We start from the raw sequence: 17,423 nt of genomic DNA, 5'->3' as shown, positions 1-17,423 counted from the left end.
GTGGCATTAAAATATCCAATACAACAGATAGGGAAATTCTCAATAAAAAAACACGCAATAGTCGCTAAAAAACTAAACACGGAGCTGCTGGAAAAGGCTACCACTCTCGGCGGCGCACAAAGGAAAACATAAAAATTAAAAAGATAATAAATAAATAATATGCGACCCATCTCAAATTTTGAGCCTGTTACATATATTCCAAATATGTTATGAGGCTTTATAAAAAAACGGTGATTTATAGGCTCTAAAGATTTTTATTGAACAAAAAAAATCAGAGCAAAAGAAAGGGCAAGGAATATCTTTGGTTCCTTCATATCAGGGGTAGGGAACCTATGGCTTGGGAGCCTGATATGGCTCTTTTGATGACACACGTGTCAATAAGAAAACCTCCCTCCTTTCATTAAATTGCCAGCTAGATAATTCTGCAACACAAACACCTTTAACCAAAAGATGGTGAAAAAAAAGATGGTGAAAAAAAAGATACATAGTATGGTTCAAATCAAAGTTGCATTGATGTAAGAAATATTTTATTATTATTGGATAGCTTCAGTGTAACAATGTTATTAAAAACAATAAATTCAGAGACTTATTATACTGTAGAACTGTCTTGCTTAAAAATATGTGGCTTTCATGACTCTTTTAGCCAAAAAGGTTCCCGACCCCTGCTTTACATGGTCAGTGAGTTTTGTGAGACACGGGAGGAAGGATTTGTTTCCAGTGCTACGTGGGAATTAGAAATAATTACTTTTGTGTGTGTGTGTGTGTGTGGAGGGGGGGGGGTTTAAACTTGTCTCAATTACTACAACTTGGACCACGATTGGCACGGCGGATGTGATGAAGGTACATTCTTAGTGCTTCTTACTGCCACAGAATCAACGCAAAGTGTTGCATAGCGCTCCCTGAACACTGCAAGACGTGGAGAACATTCGTACTGGCTATTATGGGACATCCTTGGAGAGGTGGTGGTGACAATACTGCATGTACTAAAGGACCTCAGCGTGTGTGTGTGTGTGTGTTATTGGCTGTGTAAGCATGAAAGTGTTTGTCAACGTAACATTAGCTAGCACTGCTGCGGTTTCCACAGATGCCAAGTAGTATTTTATAATAATCATCTGAGGGCTGTGACACTATTGGTGGAAACCAAGCACATACTCAAATGATTGACAGTCAATGCAGCTGCAAAGAACAGGAAGTCCCCTGAAAGCAGTCACCGCTTCCTCCAGGATGTGATCATTCGTGCGTGCCGACCGGCTGCAGCGCGTCCGTGTTCTGCTCAGGGGTGTCAGGGCTGCTGGTGGCCTCCGAGCCCTGGGCGTCGCCCTCTGGCAGAGAGTTCGTGGGTGGGGGTGAAGGGGAGTCGGCCGTGGGGTCGGAGGCGGGTGCCTCGGAGGTCCCGCTGAGGTTCTGTACCTTCTTGTTAAGTTCGTTACGTTCCACTTTGAGGGCCCGCCGCAACTTCTCCAGCCGCTGCACTTTGCCCTGGAGGGCCTCAAAGTCACGGTCCCGTACGGCTTTCTGGGGAATGTTTACATTTAAGAAAACGTTGTGGCGGAGGGAGGGAAATCATGGCATTTGATGGTGTTTGCACTGTAAAGGCTCCCAAAGTCACAGACGATGGGTCCTTTTGTTTTACCACCAGGAAATCGTATTAAAGTGGCTTGTTTCCGCAGTGGCAGTGCAAATGCTAGCCATTTAACTGTACTAAGTACCAAGTGATGCCTTACCTCCTCGGCCATCTCCACAAGAGCCTTATTGCTGCTCTCCCACCTGGAGCGATACATGGCCGTCTCCTTTTCCAACTTCTTGATCTTCTTGGTCATCTGAGTATTCCGAAGAAGAAAAAAAAGCTGTGAAGCAGGAAATGTGAGAGAGAACCCGAGAGAAAAACCTCACCTTCTCCATTTCCTGCTTGAAGGTGGTGAAGACCTCGTTGCTCTTGGACAAGGTGGTCTGGAACTCCTCAAACTTCTCGGTGTAGAGTGACAGCTGTGAAGGCAGGGTGCATTTTCATCCTCCGTGGAGACAAGACATTTTGCAGGTTTTGTGAGGGAACGCCGAGCGTCCACAAACCTGCTGCTTGAGGTGACCTTCCTGCTGCTTCATCAGCTCACACATGCGCTGAGACTCCACCGCCTCTTTCAGCAGCTGAGGGCACAGAGTGTGTTAGCGCTTAGCATTATTATCAGTTAGCAGCCGCGTGTGTTGGGAATGCTGGCGTAATAAGAATTACAAAATCTTTCTCCCTGTCGTGGCGTTCCTCCGACTCTTTGAGCAGCTCCTGCGCCTGGTGAAGTTTGGTGTCTACCAGCTGCTGCTGCAGGTCCTTGTGCTTCACCACTTTGTCGATGTGCTGTCACACGGCACCATCACAGTCAGCACCAATGCAGCCCACTTCCTGTCCATACTGCGGAGAGTGACGCACCTCCTCCCGTAACTTGTACTGCTCGTAGAGCTTTTTCAGCTTCTCGGCCAGCTCCGTGTTTTCCTGCCGCAGGCTGGCGTTCCTCTCGTTGTGCTGCTCCATCTGCACCTGGATGTCATTGAGCGTCACCTGGAAGTGAGACGTCACTTCCTTTCTTTTCTCCTCCTCCAGTCGGGTCCTCTGGATCCCTTCCTCCTGTGGAGACAACAGGATGGAAGCGTGATGTCACAATCAGAGAAGATGCTTAAAGACGCAGAAATAAACTCATTTTTTATGACAAGAGGAAATACATATATAATAGGGGTGTAAGAAAATATAGTTTCGGCGATATATCGCAGTACTTCGTTCCACGATACTGTATTGATATTACAAAGTATGATATGGATATTTTTAGGCATTTATCATAGACTGTATATGGTATTTATTGAAGTGCAGACACGGCAAAGGTTCGTTTCTGATTTGAATTTAAACCTCCGATCGTTAGGTGGCAGCACTTCTGTAGTCAATTAGGCAAGGACGTTGAACAAGATTGACGAGTGAAACGTCCTCACACATAAACACAGTTCAACATGGCAGAATGCGAGCACATAACAGCGACCCCCTGCGGCGTACAAGACTGATGCGTGGACACATTTTGGATTTCCACACAAAGTAGGGTGTGCAGAAATGGACAAAACCCACGGCGTGTGCTAGCAAGCAATACAAAGGTCCTTTTGTATACTACAAAAGTAGTACTGTGATATTGCAGGTATTTTGTTTTTCAAATTGATATGACTATTTTGTTAAATAATGGTTATTTCAAGCATCCTAAAAGGACCTTTTACCTTTACTTTGTTCCACAAGAATACTGTTCTGATGGTGGATAAGTCAGGGACTGTATACTGAGACATCATTTAATTTATTTGTTTTTTATGTTTTTTTTTTGTAAATTTAAAGGAAAATTTAAAGTTGGATGTTAAAGCTTTATTTATCCAAATGCTACACTACAGTTTAAGTTTTTACAGAGGAAAGTTGGTGATACAGCATAACATACTGTTCTAATTGAATAAAAATGTGTTTAGTAAGTGCTGCTGTAATTCAGTTTTTCCAGGAAATAATCTTTAACTACATGAAAAACAAAAAAATATCGCCTTGTTAACAGTATCGTGATATATTGTATTGTGAGCTTAGTATCGTGATACGTATCGTATCGCCAGATTCTTGTCAATACACACCCCTAATCTACAAATATTTATTTATGCTACAGGTAGAAAAAATGTAAAATTAAAATTTAAAGACAATAAAGTTACATTACATCAAGAAAATTGTAGTAATTATTACCTATTATGAGATTAATTTTGAAGACATACGTATAAAAATAATAAGATTTTTTGGAGAATAGAAGTTATAGAAATAGAAATATTACATCAAGTTGCATTTTTTTAAAATATCGGAAACGTAATGTTATTATAATAAAGCTGCATTTCTTTCAAAATTGCTCATGCAAAGTCTGGGATCAGGAGCTGCTGTCCCTGTAGAAACCTGCCTCATATGAATCCATGAGTTAGAAAGTCATTTGTCATAAAAGTGTGTCAAGTCATAATTGTAGTGTGTTGATGTTTGCTGTGCACCTTGAGCGTGCGGTTGTGTCTCTGCAGCTCCCTGCACAGACTCTCCAGTTTGCTCCGAGCCAGGATGGCCTTGCTGTGTTCGTTCCTCAGGTTGTCCTTCTCCTGCACCAGCTGGGTCTGCTTCTTCTGCAGCGCTCGCATCTGCTTCTGGCTGTCGCGGTGCTCCTCCAGCTGTAAAAACACACAATGAGGGAGGGACTTCACTGAATGAAAGATTTCATCGATTCTCTGCGAAATGCAAAGAAAGTGAGCAGAAAGCTCTCACCAGTTCAGCATACTTCTTGCAGAGGCCTGCCAGTTTCTCCTCTGGTGTGCTCAATGTGTTGAGAGTTTGCATGAGGAGTGTTATTTCTTTGCCTGCATAAAATAAATTCTTATTTTCTTTCACACTTCCAATCTAAACAAGACGACAACTCCTCCTCACCTAGACCCTTCACTTTTTTCTTCTCCTGTGTCTTCTTTTGCTCCTTCTCCTCTCCGCTGCCACCCTTGGATTTGCTCGGCTTGTTATCGTCTTTCTCCACCCCGTTTAGCTCAGGACTGTGCGACTGGCCATTGGCAAGGGCACCGGCATCGTCGGAACGGCTCTGTCTGCAGTAGATGCTCAGGATGTCCTCCAGCTGCCGGCTCAGCTCATCAGCCTTGTCGCGTTGAGAGTGAGCTAATGTACCATCGCTCACTGCCTCGTCGCCCCGAGGCTCCATTTCAGACTCTTTAAGGCCGCTGTCCAGTCTGTCTTTGGCGATCGCGGGTGACTCTGTTCCCTCTACTGCAGATGGAGCATCCTCGTTGCACAGGGTGACCGACTCGTCCGTGTCTTGCTTCTTCATATCCAGTTTCTGTATATAAAAAAACATGTTGGGGTCAAATACAGAATGTGAGCCCATACTCTCCTAAAAACCCTGCTATCACTTCACCCTGAGAGAGAAATACACTGTATTTACTGTAGATGTAAATGTAAATAACATTAACGTGTCAAACTACTTAGTGACGTTCAAATATCAAACTGATGAAGGCAATGAGCGACTTGTAGCCCTACATAACTGCTATAGCAAACACTAAACGATATAATATAAAATTACAAAAAAAACAGCAGCACGTAAACGCAACACTAGTGGATTGTTTACAGTTATGGAAATAACACAAGGTGACACTTCCAACGACGTTGCTGACTCGGAAAACAAAAGTCTCACGTATGCTAAAATTAAAATTACCTGTCACATACACGGCTCTTATTTGCTGTATTGTATTGCTTTACTATAAAGGTATAAGCATAAGTTGGCAGAATGTAACGTACAAGTTAACCAAATGTTTATGCTTCGCCATTCACTAGCTAACATAAGCTAATACTGACTAGCTAACACCGTGAGGTAAATTAGCGTCGGTGGCAAAGTAATGGAATTCCTTAAAATGTAACATCGATATTTAAAAATTGAACATTAATTAAAGTTATATTTAAACTATATCCAACCTTTGAAAGAATGCACTTGTTTTCCTGCAGATTCAATGGCTATGTGGTCCGTGAGGTGAGACATATACTTCCGGCTTCTTCTTCGCTTTAGGTTGTAGTAACGCATTTTGGAGCATGTCAGTGTTTTTTGGCCACCTACAGGATTTTCAATGTATTACATGTACTCGACTGATTTGAAATTATCTCATAAAGAAAATGATGTTTGGACATTGCTGTGAAAGGTAAAAATTGCACAATTTAAAAACAAGATCATGCTCAATTTTTTTCTTCATAGTTTATTTTCATACAGTAATTTCATACCATTACATATTTCGACATATATTTTTCCCCATGTTCATGTTTGTGTGTCATGTTCACTTGAATTGTTTTCTTGTCACTCATTCATACCGTCGGTTAAGTCAAGTCCAGTCACAGTTTAAGAGAGATGGGGTTATTTTGGAGCAAATGGAAACAAACAGCCAAAAGGATAGAGAAAATAAATAAAAAGAAATGAAAAGGACCAGAGGAGAAAAGATGAGGACTGGTCAGTGATGTTATACATGAAAAGTAGTATACAAACATTGTAAACATTTGCAGCATTAGACGACATGATGTGACAAAGCCAAGCGTGGCATTGTTTGTGATACAAACGCCAACAGTTTCTGTAGGACGGAAGACATATAAAGTCATATTTGGGAATTTCTTTCGTGATGACTATTCCATCTTGAACATGATTTCATGATGAGGCAGCTTTTTCTTTTGAATCTAGACACAATTATCCAAAAATATATCTCAGAATATCCCCATCAGGAAAAAAAAGCCTATATTCCTGCGACATATTTCAAATGCCCACTTCTCAGAAGTGATTACAATTATATGTGAATCCCTGTCAGTGTAGCAGAACATACATATAATACCTTCTCATGTAAATCACTGCATTTATCAATCCCAGGTTTTTTTATAACTTAGAAAAATGTCAAGTATGAGCAGATGTCATCTTCGCCTCAAGAGGGCCTCGAGTTTTTTTTTTAAACATATATATTGCAGTCTTGGAGGTTGGCTTGCGTTTACTCATCAACCCATACATGAAGCAAAAGGAGCGAGTGCAACTTTGAATGGTCTGCAGAAATGTCTCATTGCAACAAGTTGCTGGGAAGTCAATATCACAGCCTTAAAACTGGGAAGAGAAACTTTGGTAAACTTGAAGGAAAGTGCCTGAAATTGTTCGCTTAAGTTGCAGCGTGTGTCAAGAGAGTACTGTCTGCAGGCCCATTCCCAATACAATGGTGTGCACTCCTCTCGGACAGTGAAAACTGTTGCTAGACTGCAATATACTGAAGAGGGGCTAACTGGAAAGCAGAGTAAATGCACCACTTCTTATTCAGGCGGCCATAGTAAAGAAAGCCATCTTTTCCAATGTCAAAATAATGTAACTTAAAAAAAGGTAAGGAAAATAGAGCAGCAATGTTTTTTGTTGCACAATACGTGTGCACATTCAAGTAAATAAAAGATATATATTTATATAAAAAGAAAAAATAAATCTATAGGTCCAAGAAGGATACATAAGAACCTCCAGTCTTTGTTGGTCGGATTGGCACTTTTGTGAAAAGAGGAGTGCAGTTTTGCGGAAATAAACACCTTCCTGGTTCTTTTAACGTTGCATTTTTTTCCCCATGAAATCAAAGACTTCCTTGATAAATCTTGCTCTGCACATTTGTCATGTAGAGATGCTGTTGATGCTCAATTATCATCAATATTAGTGTACTTCTTCCAGGGGTGCCCATGTTCTGTGGAGGACATCTCAGGAAAATGCCAGCTTCATTGTTGCTATGGTAACCTAAGTACACAAAGTCAATGTGCAACACTGAATGGTATCCAACAAGCCCTCCACAGAACAAGAGGCTCCCTGGACTCTGACGGTGGACGAAGTCACAGAGTCAAGCAAACGAGCTCTCCCTCACACGGTGCCACTCAGTCATCAAACATCACGCGAGCCCCCACACTGACCCCCCCCGACTACAAACCAGCCGAGGGTCAGCATTCACATGGCTCATTCAAATCAACCAAAGTCACAGTGGCTAAAAGCAATGACCAAAAAAAGTTTCCATGTGAAATCCCCAAACCACAAAATCAAGTATGTTGACAAGAAAAAGGTCATTATTTTTTGTACATGTATTTAGGTAACCCTGGAGACAATGTATGTCTAGAAAAAAGTTGTAATACTCACAAAGAATTAAAATAGGATTCTTTGAGTATTTGTGGGCTCACACACCAAAAAGTAATATGAGCAAAAGGGTGCACGGTAGATTACAAACGACTGAATGCCAAAACTCCCACCTGACTTGAATGCAACAGTCTAATCATAATTCTGACTTCATTGTATGAAAAAAGATGACTTATCTGGTAAAGCTGTATCTTTATTTTGTACAACTTCTTTCCTTGCAAAATTACAACTTGATTCTTAGAATTTCTGCACTTCATAGCATTGCTATTTTTTCTCCCCCAGTGGTCCTAACACACCCTTGTAGTTTTGGATTAATAAACATTTGGCTTTTTATTCAAACTCATTTTTAAGCGTTTATCAAGGAACAAAAAAGGAAGCCAATTCACTAACTTAAACTTAAAGGCTGGAAACTTTTTAAAAAAAATAAATGATCTTGCTATTAGCCACTCATCAGTGTGATGTGTGCAAGTGTTGTATGCAAGTGTGTGTGTGCGTGCGTGCAAACAATACATGAATATCTATGCAAATAATATTACCCGATTGAAACTACACTTTTGAATCACCGCTGTCTGAGACACATCCATCACCACCAGGGCAGGAAGACCATGCCACGGGATCACAACATAAGCATGTACACGCCCCCGGTGGTGTACATCCACTCTAGTACACCATCTCTACACCGTTGGGCGTGTCCACCGGCTCCTGCTTGGTGGCCGAGGATGTGCACAGGCAGTGTGTGACAAAACACCATGCGATACATGCAGCTGGGCAGCAGATGGGGAGGGGGGGCAACATGTTTGCACTGGAATTGTCTAAAAATGGATTGCTTCAATTCCCCCCCCATGCTTCCCTAGCTTTTGCCTTGTTAGATCACCTCCTAATTTCAATGAACTCTTATTAATGACACAGCACACGACGAACATTTGATCTCTATCTAACTTTACCACCTTTAGGAACCCTGACGGTTCTAGATCGTTCAACCTTGCCCAGAGTCTTTCCCAAGTGCAGATTAAATTCCCACCAGCCCCCCTACACAAAAATGTCCCCAATTAAAACTAAAAGAAAAAAAATACATGTTAGTTTGTGTCCCCTCCCGCATTGGGTTGTGTGGAGATTGATCCCTCCAATGAGGACATCAGCCGCTCCGTCAAGAAAAATAAAGTAAAAGTCAAGTAGGTATTTGGGGTAGAACATAAAAAAGGGAAAATATCTTTGTTAAATTGCACTGTCAGGTTGATATCAAGGAGGTGGGCATCTTTCCTCAAAGTAGGAATGTCCTATTTGGAAAAGAAAATATAATGTCTATAAAATATTGATATCATGACTGCCACCAACAGACCCCACCCCCAAACAAGTGGCAGCAAGATGTGTGTGTGCGGTAAGTCGGGGTACGGCTGGTTTCAGATCAGCGAGAGAGAACAGAGGCATGACATCTAGAAATGGCTACACCCGCTCCCAAATCAAATGAGACAACTCTTATCCTTTACAGTTGGAAGCCCTCCATGGGCGCCTCCTGCTGGGGAAAAAGGAACTGTTGGTTGGCCTGGTCCACCTGGGGGGCCAGACTGCTGTCCTCGTCCTCCACTCCAAAGTAGTGCTCGATGAGGTCGAAGGCCTTCTGGTAGATCTCCTGGTTCTCGTGGCTCTGGAGGAACTCTATCTTGTCCAGACCTGCACCAGGGAGAGGCTGTATTGAATGCACCGCTTGGAAAGCACTCAAACAACAATGTAGGAGGTTGTGGACATCCAATGTGTAAAAAGATTGCAATTTATCCAAGAGGAGAATGGCGGCAAAGCAAAACAAGGTGGAGCGTAATACTGCAACAGGGCAAGCTATATGTTAGCATGTGTGTTTGTTGTTTGACATGCTCAGAAACCCGGCTGAGTTAGAAAATCATCAGTAGTGGGCCAAGCATGTACTACTAGGCAACATAACATAATAGTGTAATGCATGTCCAGCACAGTACCGTATGCTTCTTCAATGTGGCTGCAGTACGGGTTGACTCCCGTGCCATTGTTCTCCTGCTTGGCCTCCTGCTCGCCCAGTCGCAGGATGTTCTCCAGGCCATTGAGGGCCACTTGAACAATCTTGGAGTCCATCACAGTGAGCAGATCACAGAGCGGTTTGATACAGTTCAGGTTCACCAAATACCTAAAATGCAACCCCCCAAAAACATTCAAAGTTAAACCCAGAGAGGTTAATGGGTCAATTTAATTAAATTTAAAGATAATCTGGTAAAAAAAACCTGATCTGTTCCGGTGTCCCTCCAGAGGTGGCATTCGAGATTGCCCAGGCAGCCTCTTTCCTGGTCCTGAACTCGGCTTTTTGTAGAATTTCAATAAGCACCGGGAAGATGTTAGCATCGATAACCGTCTGTAGATTAAAAACAAGCAAACATCAGAGCTGAAAAATCCCAAGTCCCGCCAATGTCTGTTGAGTCACACCTGTATCTGTGCTCGGTTCCCTGCCGTGATGTTGGAGATGGTCCAGCAGGCTTCTTTACGGATGGACTCTTTGGCGCTGCTGAGAAGGTGCAGAAGACAAGGCAGGGCGGAGCAGTTCAGCACCACCTGTCCACAGCGATAAAATCTTAATGCACCCATGAAATTCATCATTTAAGGCCCGTGGCTGTTCTTTCTTCAGACTCCCACCTGTGTCTGGATGTCGTCTCCCGTCACGATGTTCCCCACTGCTCTCAAGGCAGGAGAGGCCACCTTGTAGTCGGCGTGCCTACAAACGGTAGATGTGTTAACAGGACGGGAGTTTCACCAGTGGGACGTGCCGTGACGTGGCCTTACATGAGCAGCTCTATGAGGCGCCTGCAGACGCCGGAGTCGATGACAGCCTGGATTTTGTCGTTGGTGCCGTCTGAGAGGTAGGAGAGTGCCCAGCATGCATCTGCCAGCAAGTCTGGGTCGCTGCTAAATAAAAGTCTGGAGAGTACCGGGAGACAGGGCGACACCTGGAAGCACGTCACATGCTTATGAGAAGGATCATTCATATAATCTCTGCAGAGAACATCCCTCTTAAAAAGGATAGTTTTATTTTTAGCTCGTGCCACATTCTACAAATATCCATCCTTTGGATATGTGGCCTTCGGTGGCATATATTTGCTATGTTTTATACAAGATCTGTGCAGGTGTGCCTAATGTGTGTTTGATTCATGGCAACAACCTTTTCAAAGGCAGGCGGAGGGTTTTTCCCTCTGCAGAGGTTAGACAGAGCCCACACAGCGTTCCTGGTCATGGTCAGTCTTGTGGATTTAGTCAGGAGCCTGCAACAGCAAAGACAAAAGTACCATTAAATGTGTGAGATTTATCGCAGCGCAATGAGTCAGTCATCATTTTACATTAATAGAGGTGGAAGGATGTTGCAGTTCAGTACATAATCCCTGCACACAGCACTGTCCCCTGCGATATTCCCCAGCGCCCACACAGCCTGAAGGACAAGATAACACACACACGTTAACTTGGGAACAACCAGTATAAGCGCAATAACACAACACATGATTGTTACCTGCTCCTGGACATCCTCAAAGTCAGAATTTAGTAGCTCGATGAAGATGGGAACAGCTCCAGCTTCAATGACAGTCTTGGTCTGCATGGACGTGCCTGATGCAATGTTGGTGAGAGCCCAGGCAGCTTCAAACTACACACACATAATTTCATCCATTAGGGCCGTCTCTCTTCATGTCTCGCCACTCTTTGTTCACACTCACCTGTAGTGTGCAGTTGCTATTCTTCTTTAGGAACTCCACAAACCTCTCCACCACTCCAGCTGTGTTTATAACTTCATTAATAGGAGGGTTAGGCTCTGAAGGAAGATAAAAGGGAAATGGGCTAAGATGGTCTTTGGTTCCCCTCTTGGTGACCTCAGTTCGACTACGGAATACCTTTAGAAAGAAGTTTCCTAAACTTTTGTGTCGTGGCAAGCTGAAGCTCCGGGTTCTCTGAGAAAAGCATCTCCACCATGTCTCTGGTGATGACACCTTCCTGGCATACACATGCACACTGGTTTGATTATTGCCCTCACACAAAACCTTCTCCCATAGGAAATACAAGTCCTACAATCTTAATTCATCAGGGTCAAAACAATTAAATCTGATGTCTGTGAGGCATAAAGACACTCACAGCGACTGGTACACTCATGTGGGGGTCCACTAGGGGACTCTCCAACATGGCTTCCTCTTCAGTGAGAACGTCCACGTTCCTCCTTTTGAAGAGCTTTGGGAAGAAAAAAAAAAGAGTCAACTCTTGTCACAAATGGATGGATATATTTGTACACACTGAGGTTCAAGGTGTGTAAAGATTAGCCGTACCTGCTGCTCTCGTTTCTGCTTCCTCAGCTGGATGCCCTCCTCCTCTCTCCTGCGCCTCATCTCCTCTGGGTTGAGCGCTTTGTTCTTGTAGCGGTTCATCCGGGAGGTATCCTTGGCCGGACTGGTTGACGGCTCTGTTGGACCACAGACACATAGTGAATGCATTCATTTTGGGAAAGAAAACTAAGTAAATGAGGAAGAGAAGGTAGTTGGCCAAAGTTGATACTTCTCCAAGAGCAGGACATCATGACGCTTGTAAACAACTAAATATAAAAACGAGTGACCATGAGTGGACAACATAGCCTAAAAATACACACACACCCACACCACTAGGCAACAAACACACACATAGCGAAACTATTCAGAAGAACAAAAGTCAGTAGCGTTAAATAGCAGAGTTTGCATAACCGCTGCCCATGCAATGAACACAACTGACCATTCTCAGCATTTCTGAAGCCATGCCACCAGAGCAGGGCACCAGGCAGAAAGCTGGGTTGTTGCCCACGGCAACTGGGAGTGAATTCTGCCACCAACAGCAGAATGGTGCCAAACCTCAGAGGGCCTTAATCACACCAGCAGGCTATCTGAGTTTAAATGTCGCAACAACTTTCCGCACTGACATCATATACTGGTTTAAGGGCATTAGCACTATAAAAAAAAAAACTTTGGGGTTCCATAAAATTCACTCACAAATTGGACTCTAATGACACAAAATGTCAGCTTTGTTAATATTAATGCAGATATATTAACTGCAGTCTCAGATGTATCAAAAACTTTAAAAAAGTGCTGAAAAAGTGATGTAAATATACCGAAATTTATATTGTAATAAATATTTCACTTAATGAATCGTTAAAAACTACGTCTGCCTGAAATGTACATATCAAATATTAATAGCATCTTTTTGGGGGGAGTGGAATGGGGAGGGGGTTTACCCATTTAAAAGGTTGTATGTTTAAATAACTCCAATTAAAACAAATATTTCAGTACATTTAACAGAAAACAGTACAATGTTCTGCATGTTTTTAATAGGTAAAAATCAGTGTCATGTCAAAATAGACAGTGATTCTTGCCATTTTAGGCAGATTAACGCCTCACAATAGATTCATTGTGAATTGCTATGATATGTTGTGATGTATTATCGGCATTATCGTCCTGTTGTCACGTGTGCTGGTTTGAGCAGTTTGTCAAGCCTCGTGACAGTAACTGTCACATCAACATTGTACGAATTGTATTGTATTCAAACCGTCTTGAATATACAAGCAAAGACATAGACCGTCTTGACAAAGCACCAAATGTTCGATTAGTGGCATCATTTGAGTAAAATAAACCAGCAATGAACGAGGGTGCTAGCATAACGTCAGCTAAGCCTCAGTGTGCATGAACTGCGTCGATCGTCCTAAAACTGTTGACATACGAGTATAATTACGACAAAAAAATCCACTTTAAACGTGTTGATAAGTATTAACTAATGTAAACCGTCAAAGGTCCACCTGGTTGAGCTAGCAAGTACAGAATCTGAGAATGTCAATTTCATAAGCATTACAGCAATGAGTTAGCATAGAGCCCCAAGCGTACGTCCACATTCCAGCGTTATGACACAACTTACCCATTGTGCTCTATGTTTAATTGTATGGCGCACTGTAGTCAACAAAACAACTCAAGTTTCAAGTCCTTTCTCTTGCCTTATGTTGAATAATTTGCTCCAGTAAGTTCGGCAATATGTCTGCCGGAGGCGGAAACCTTAATATAAGGACCACTTCCTGCCAACAGGGGACGCACCACATCCACAAACGGCCACATTCTTCCCTAATTATTCTTCACTATTCTCACAAGTTGTCTATTCTTGTAATTAGTCCAAATTCTTTGCAATACTATCGTTATTTCAGTACAGTTTTATAGTTTGGGCAAGCAAAATATCCCGACTTGTCAATACCAGCCTGCCTTATTCGAGTCTCATGAAATCACGCGAGACTTTCCCTTCACTGTATCACACCCGGTGGCAACAGTGACACCTGCTGGTCATATAATATAACTTATTTTCATCAGTTACTAGTGTATAAGATGTCAATAAAATATAACATATACATAAATAGAACATTCATTCATTCATTCATTTTCTACGGCTTATCCTCACGAGGGTCACGGGGGTGCTGGAGCCTATCCCAGCTGTCTTCGGACAAGAGGCAGGGGTACACCCTGAACTGGTGGCCAGCCAATCACAGGGCACATATAGACAAACAACCATTCACACCCACATTCATACCTATGTACAATTTGGAGTCGCCAATTAACTTAGCATGTTTTTGGAATGTGGGAGGAAAACCGAAGTACCCGGAGAAAACCCACGCATGCACGGGGAGAACATGCAAACTCCACACAGAGATGGCCGAGGGTGGAATTGACCCTAGTCTCCTAGCTGTGAGGTCTGCGCGCTAACCACTTGACCGCCATGCAGCCGTAAATAGAATATTATTAATAAAATTATCACAGATAGCAATAACCATAATATATAATGATATGGTGTATTTTTTTAAGTTAAAGTTAATTAAATCAAATAATATTAACTTAAATATTATTAACTTGTCAATTAATAAATTAAAATGTCAACTATAATGAGTGATAACTACCTGTATATTTAATTATGGCACAATTAATACCACAGTAAATTGGTTATTCCGGGCTCCATATGGGACACACAGGCTGGCCAATACAGCTGGTAAACACCATCTCAGTAGATCATGCATTCACAGATGCATCCAAAGGGAGGAAGCAAAACTCCTTTGGCGAAAAGTTTGTCTCTGGCCATGATAGTGAGTTTGAAAAAGTGCAAACTGTGCTGTGATGCGGCTACCAATGTTTACTCTTCATAGGCCTGCATGTGTGTGTTTTAATGCAGGGATGCTTTTAGACTCACTTGCACACAAGTGTGCATACACTGGAAAATTGAGGCAAGGGAGAAGGTGGAGGTATGTGCAAATAAAACATGACAACATGATAACCACTGGGATGATTCCACTCCATGCTTGTTTCATCTGCATATCTCCTTCTGTGGGAACTGCCACGGCTCCCTGGTGTTTTTAACAAATCAAACATTAGAGGCGAGTATTGCACATTCACGGTCAATTTGCTTGTAAATCACTATACTTTATTCTATGCAGCGTTGACCTCTATGGAACGCGGGGCCCAGTGGGGGTTGCTTGTATATGAGATGCGCCTGAAATAGACAATAGGGGGCAATGTTGCACAGACAGAACACACTTATAGTGTATGAGAAAGGGCGTGGGAGGTCAAATGATGATTCCAATTCCTTCAATAGCAAACACTTCGGAGTGGTGGCTGTACCTCATGTTTTGCTGGTTAAAGAGCGGCTCGGATTTTGGGGTGTGCCTGGTTCCAACAAATTATTATTAATAATGGAAAGCTTTGCAAAGACAACACTGCTCGGAGGTTATTTGCTCATCTTGTCTTCCATACGGCAGAGATAATTAGCAGACATAAGGACCCTTTCCAGTGTGCCTCATTAGAGACCACAAAGATGAGTCATCATGTTTCACGTGAATTAAAACACCTTATTTAGCACATTGAACACACCTAGATGAATGAAATGCCATCCAGTGTCAACATTTCTAAAATTGCCCGACTGAATGAATCCCTTCATTGTTACTTTTAAATATTATTCTCTCATTTTTAGCCAGTTGCAGGGAGGAAATGCACTCCATTTTGCTTTAATTGCTTCAAGATGCAATGAATCAACAGTCATTTCCATTCCATTTTTCTGCACATAACGTGCATATTTTGGAGCTCCTTTGTGCAAGAATATACTGTGCATGTTAACGAGTGTTTTGATTGTTCTAAGACCACCGGTGGAGTGGATTCACATGCGCGCCTTTTGCATAATACACTTGGCAAGACGAATCTCTGCACAAACAAAATAGCCTCTCCTCTGTCGGCCATACCAATGAGCTTTTAGGGTTGGAGATCAGGAAGTGGTATTGCACTCTCCACCGCGGATTGAGTCACGATAGGAGCAGGCTTGCTGTGAGGCCTCTTGAGACGCGGCGAGAACCTCAGGTTAGTTGACCCCTGTGTGAGAGCGAGTGGCTAAAAGACTAGTGAAGTGGGAAAAGTAAGTAATACGGGGTGGGGGCATGTGTAGGCGAGGGCTGTGGTCAGCGTGTAACCTGTGCACATAGGAGACCTGACAGCCACTTGGGTGGGGAATGACCTATTTTCTACCATCCAAGCACACATTGGCTGTTTTACACTATTCCCTTTTACACACATCTGTCCCACCTCTGAAACTTCAGTGCCGTTTTAACAGAACTGCAACCAAGAAAAAAGGTGGAAAAAAGGCGCAACAAGATATGCCGTGTGATGGTGGAGATGGGCGGCATGGCGGTTGAGTGGTTAGCGTGCAGACCTCACAGCTAGGAGACCTAGCGTTCCGCAATCAGATAAATCTATGATACTACCTCATAAGGTGGAAAATTGCCCGGTTGATTTAGTTTCCCATAACGTTATGTGGTGGTGGTGGTAGCCCTTTATTCTTGTCACTTATACAGAAGTACAAGCAAAATAGTGCAATCATCTGTGCATACATATACAACATACTATGCAGTGAGACAAGGGGTGACAGGACGGGATGATTGGGTGATGAAGGGGGTGAAGAAGGGGGACAACACTAGGAGAGGAGAGAGAAAAATCCTAAATTAAGGAGCACAGTGTGGGACTATTAAAAAAGTAAGGAAAAGACACTCTATGTCAGTCGATACAGAACAGTGCTTTTACGGGTAGCGTGACAGGGGCTACACACCTTTAATGCCCTGTTGTGTTGGAAGCAATTGTGGCTGTCCGACAAGCATTTTATTTAATGATCTAATTGCCATGCCGCTGTGTAAAAGTGCACACACAGTCGCTGCAATGTCAATCATTTTGCATGGTTCTGTGTAAAAGGCCTCATACAGGTTCTCGTGACAATTTTGTTTGATTTCTGTGTGAAATAGGCTACTGGAGCTGATAAGCAGAAGCATGCTTGCTGAGTAAAAAAAAAAATCAATAACAAAGCATCAAAATCGTTTTATTTTTGATTGGGCTCATTTGTGCCAATTTAAGACGGCTGCTTAATTGAATTACATGCAATGTGGTAATTGGTGAAAACAAGAAGTAGCCTTGTGCTGTGGGAGAGAAATAGAGAGCCAGAGATAACACTACATCGACAGTGGAGAGTGCTGTGTGTCGGTGTGTGTGCGTGGAGGGGTGGTATAGGAGATATATCTTTTTAATATAGTGTTCAAAATTCATCCGCTGCTGTCTTTTCCTTACTTTTTTATCTGATGAATAGTGCCTTCTCTTTCCGGCTGTCTGGCGCTAGCTTTGTGACTTCTAGCAGGTGGCGGAG

General features: G+C 42.7%; 2 protein-coding genes across 2 annotated transcripts; both read right to left on the bottom strand.

Annotated features, from left to right (window-relative positions):
- Positions 1-227: 227 nt before the first annotated feature.
- On the bottom strand, positions 228-5,589 carry txlna (taxilin alpha). Its single transcript, XM_058047188.2, has 10 exons — positions 5,504-5,589; positions 4,457-4,871; positions 4,298-4,389; positions 4,033-4,203; positions 2,423-2,617; positions 2,231-2,350; positions 2,071-2,145; positions 1,894-1,986; positions 1,725-1,820; positions 228-1,515 (listed from the first exon to the last, which is right to left on the bottom strand). Exons 2-10 carry the CDS (start codon positions 4,860-4,862, stop codon positions 1,231-1,233), a joined length of 1,533 nt encoding a protein of 510 aa, XP_057903171.2. The 5' UTR covers positions 4,863-4,871; positions 5,504-5,589; the 3' UTR covers positions 228-1,230.
- A 2,538-nt stretch (positions 5,590-8,127) lies between these two features.
- On the bottom strand, positions 8,128-13,945 carry kpna6 (karyopherin alpha 6 (importin alpha 7)). Its single transcript, XM_058047335.2, has 14 exons — positions 13,632-13,945; positions 12,026-12,159; positions 11,838-11,930; positions 11,600-11,699; positions 11,426-11,520; positions 11,224-11,355; positions 11,057-11,145; positions 10,882-10,981; positions 10,506-10,669; positions 10,359-10,437; positions 10,152-10,277; positions 9,953-10,080; positions 9,674-9,858; positions 8,128-9,377 (listed from the first exon to the last, which is right to left on the bottom strand). The coding sequence occupies exons 1-14, from the start codon at positions 13,633-13,635 to the stop codon at positions 9,190-9,192; spliced, it is 1,617 nt and encodes a 538-aa protein (XP_057903318.1). The 5' UTR covers positions 13,636-13,945; the 3' UTR covers positions 8,128-9,189.
- Between the last annotated feature and the right edge of the window lie 3,478 nt (positions 13,946-17,423).

Source organism: Doryrhamphus excisus, linkage group LG7 (assembly GCF_037039965.1).
Source record: "Doryrhamphus excisus strain RoL-2023G ecotype Guam linkage group LG7, RoL_Dexc_Guam_v1.1, whole genome shotgun sequence".
Lineage (NCBI taxonomy): Eukaryota > Metazoa > Chordata > Actinopteri > Syngnathiformes > Syngnathidae > Doryrhamphus > Doryrhamphus excisus.
The sequence above is the reverse complement of the archived record's forward strand: the minus strand, read 5'-3'. Positions and strand labels throughout refer to the sequence as shown.

Excerpts from the sequence above, each read along its gene's own strand:
- txlna (XM_058047188.2), bottom strand. The coding sequence starts at position 4,862 with ATGAAGAAGCAAGACACGGACGAGTCGGTCACCCTGTGCAACGAGGAT. Across the intron at positions 2,618-4,032 it reads GACACAACCGCACGCTCAAG|GAGGAAGGGATCCAGAGGAC; the intron begins GTGCACAGCAAA and ends TTGTCTCCACAG. Across the intron at positions 1,987-2,070 it reads AAGGTCACCTCAAGCAGCAG|CTGTCACTCTACACCGAGAA; the intron begins GTTTGTGGACGC and ends CTGCCTTCACAG.
- kpna6 (XM_058047335.2), bottom strand. Across the intron at positions 10,438-10,505 it reads CGCCTCATAGAGCTGCTCAT|GCACGCCGACTACAAGGTGG; the intron begins GTAAGGCCACGT and ends TACCGTTTGTAG. Across the intron at positions 10,278-10,358 it reads GAGACGACATCCAGACACAG|GTGGTGCTGAACTGCTCCGC; the intron begins GTGGGAGTCTGA and ends CGCTGTGGACAG.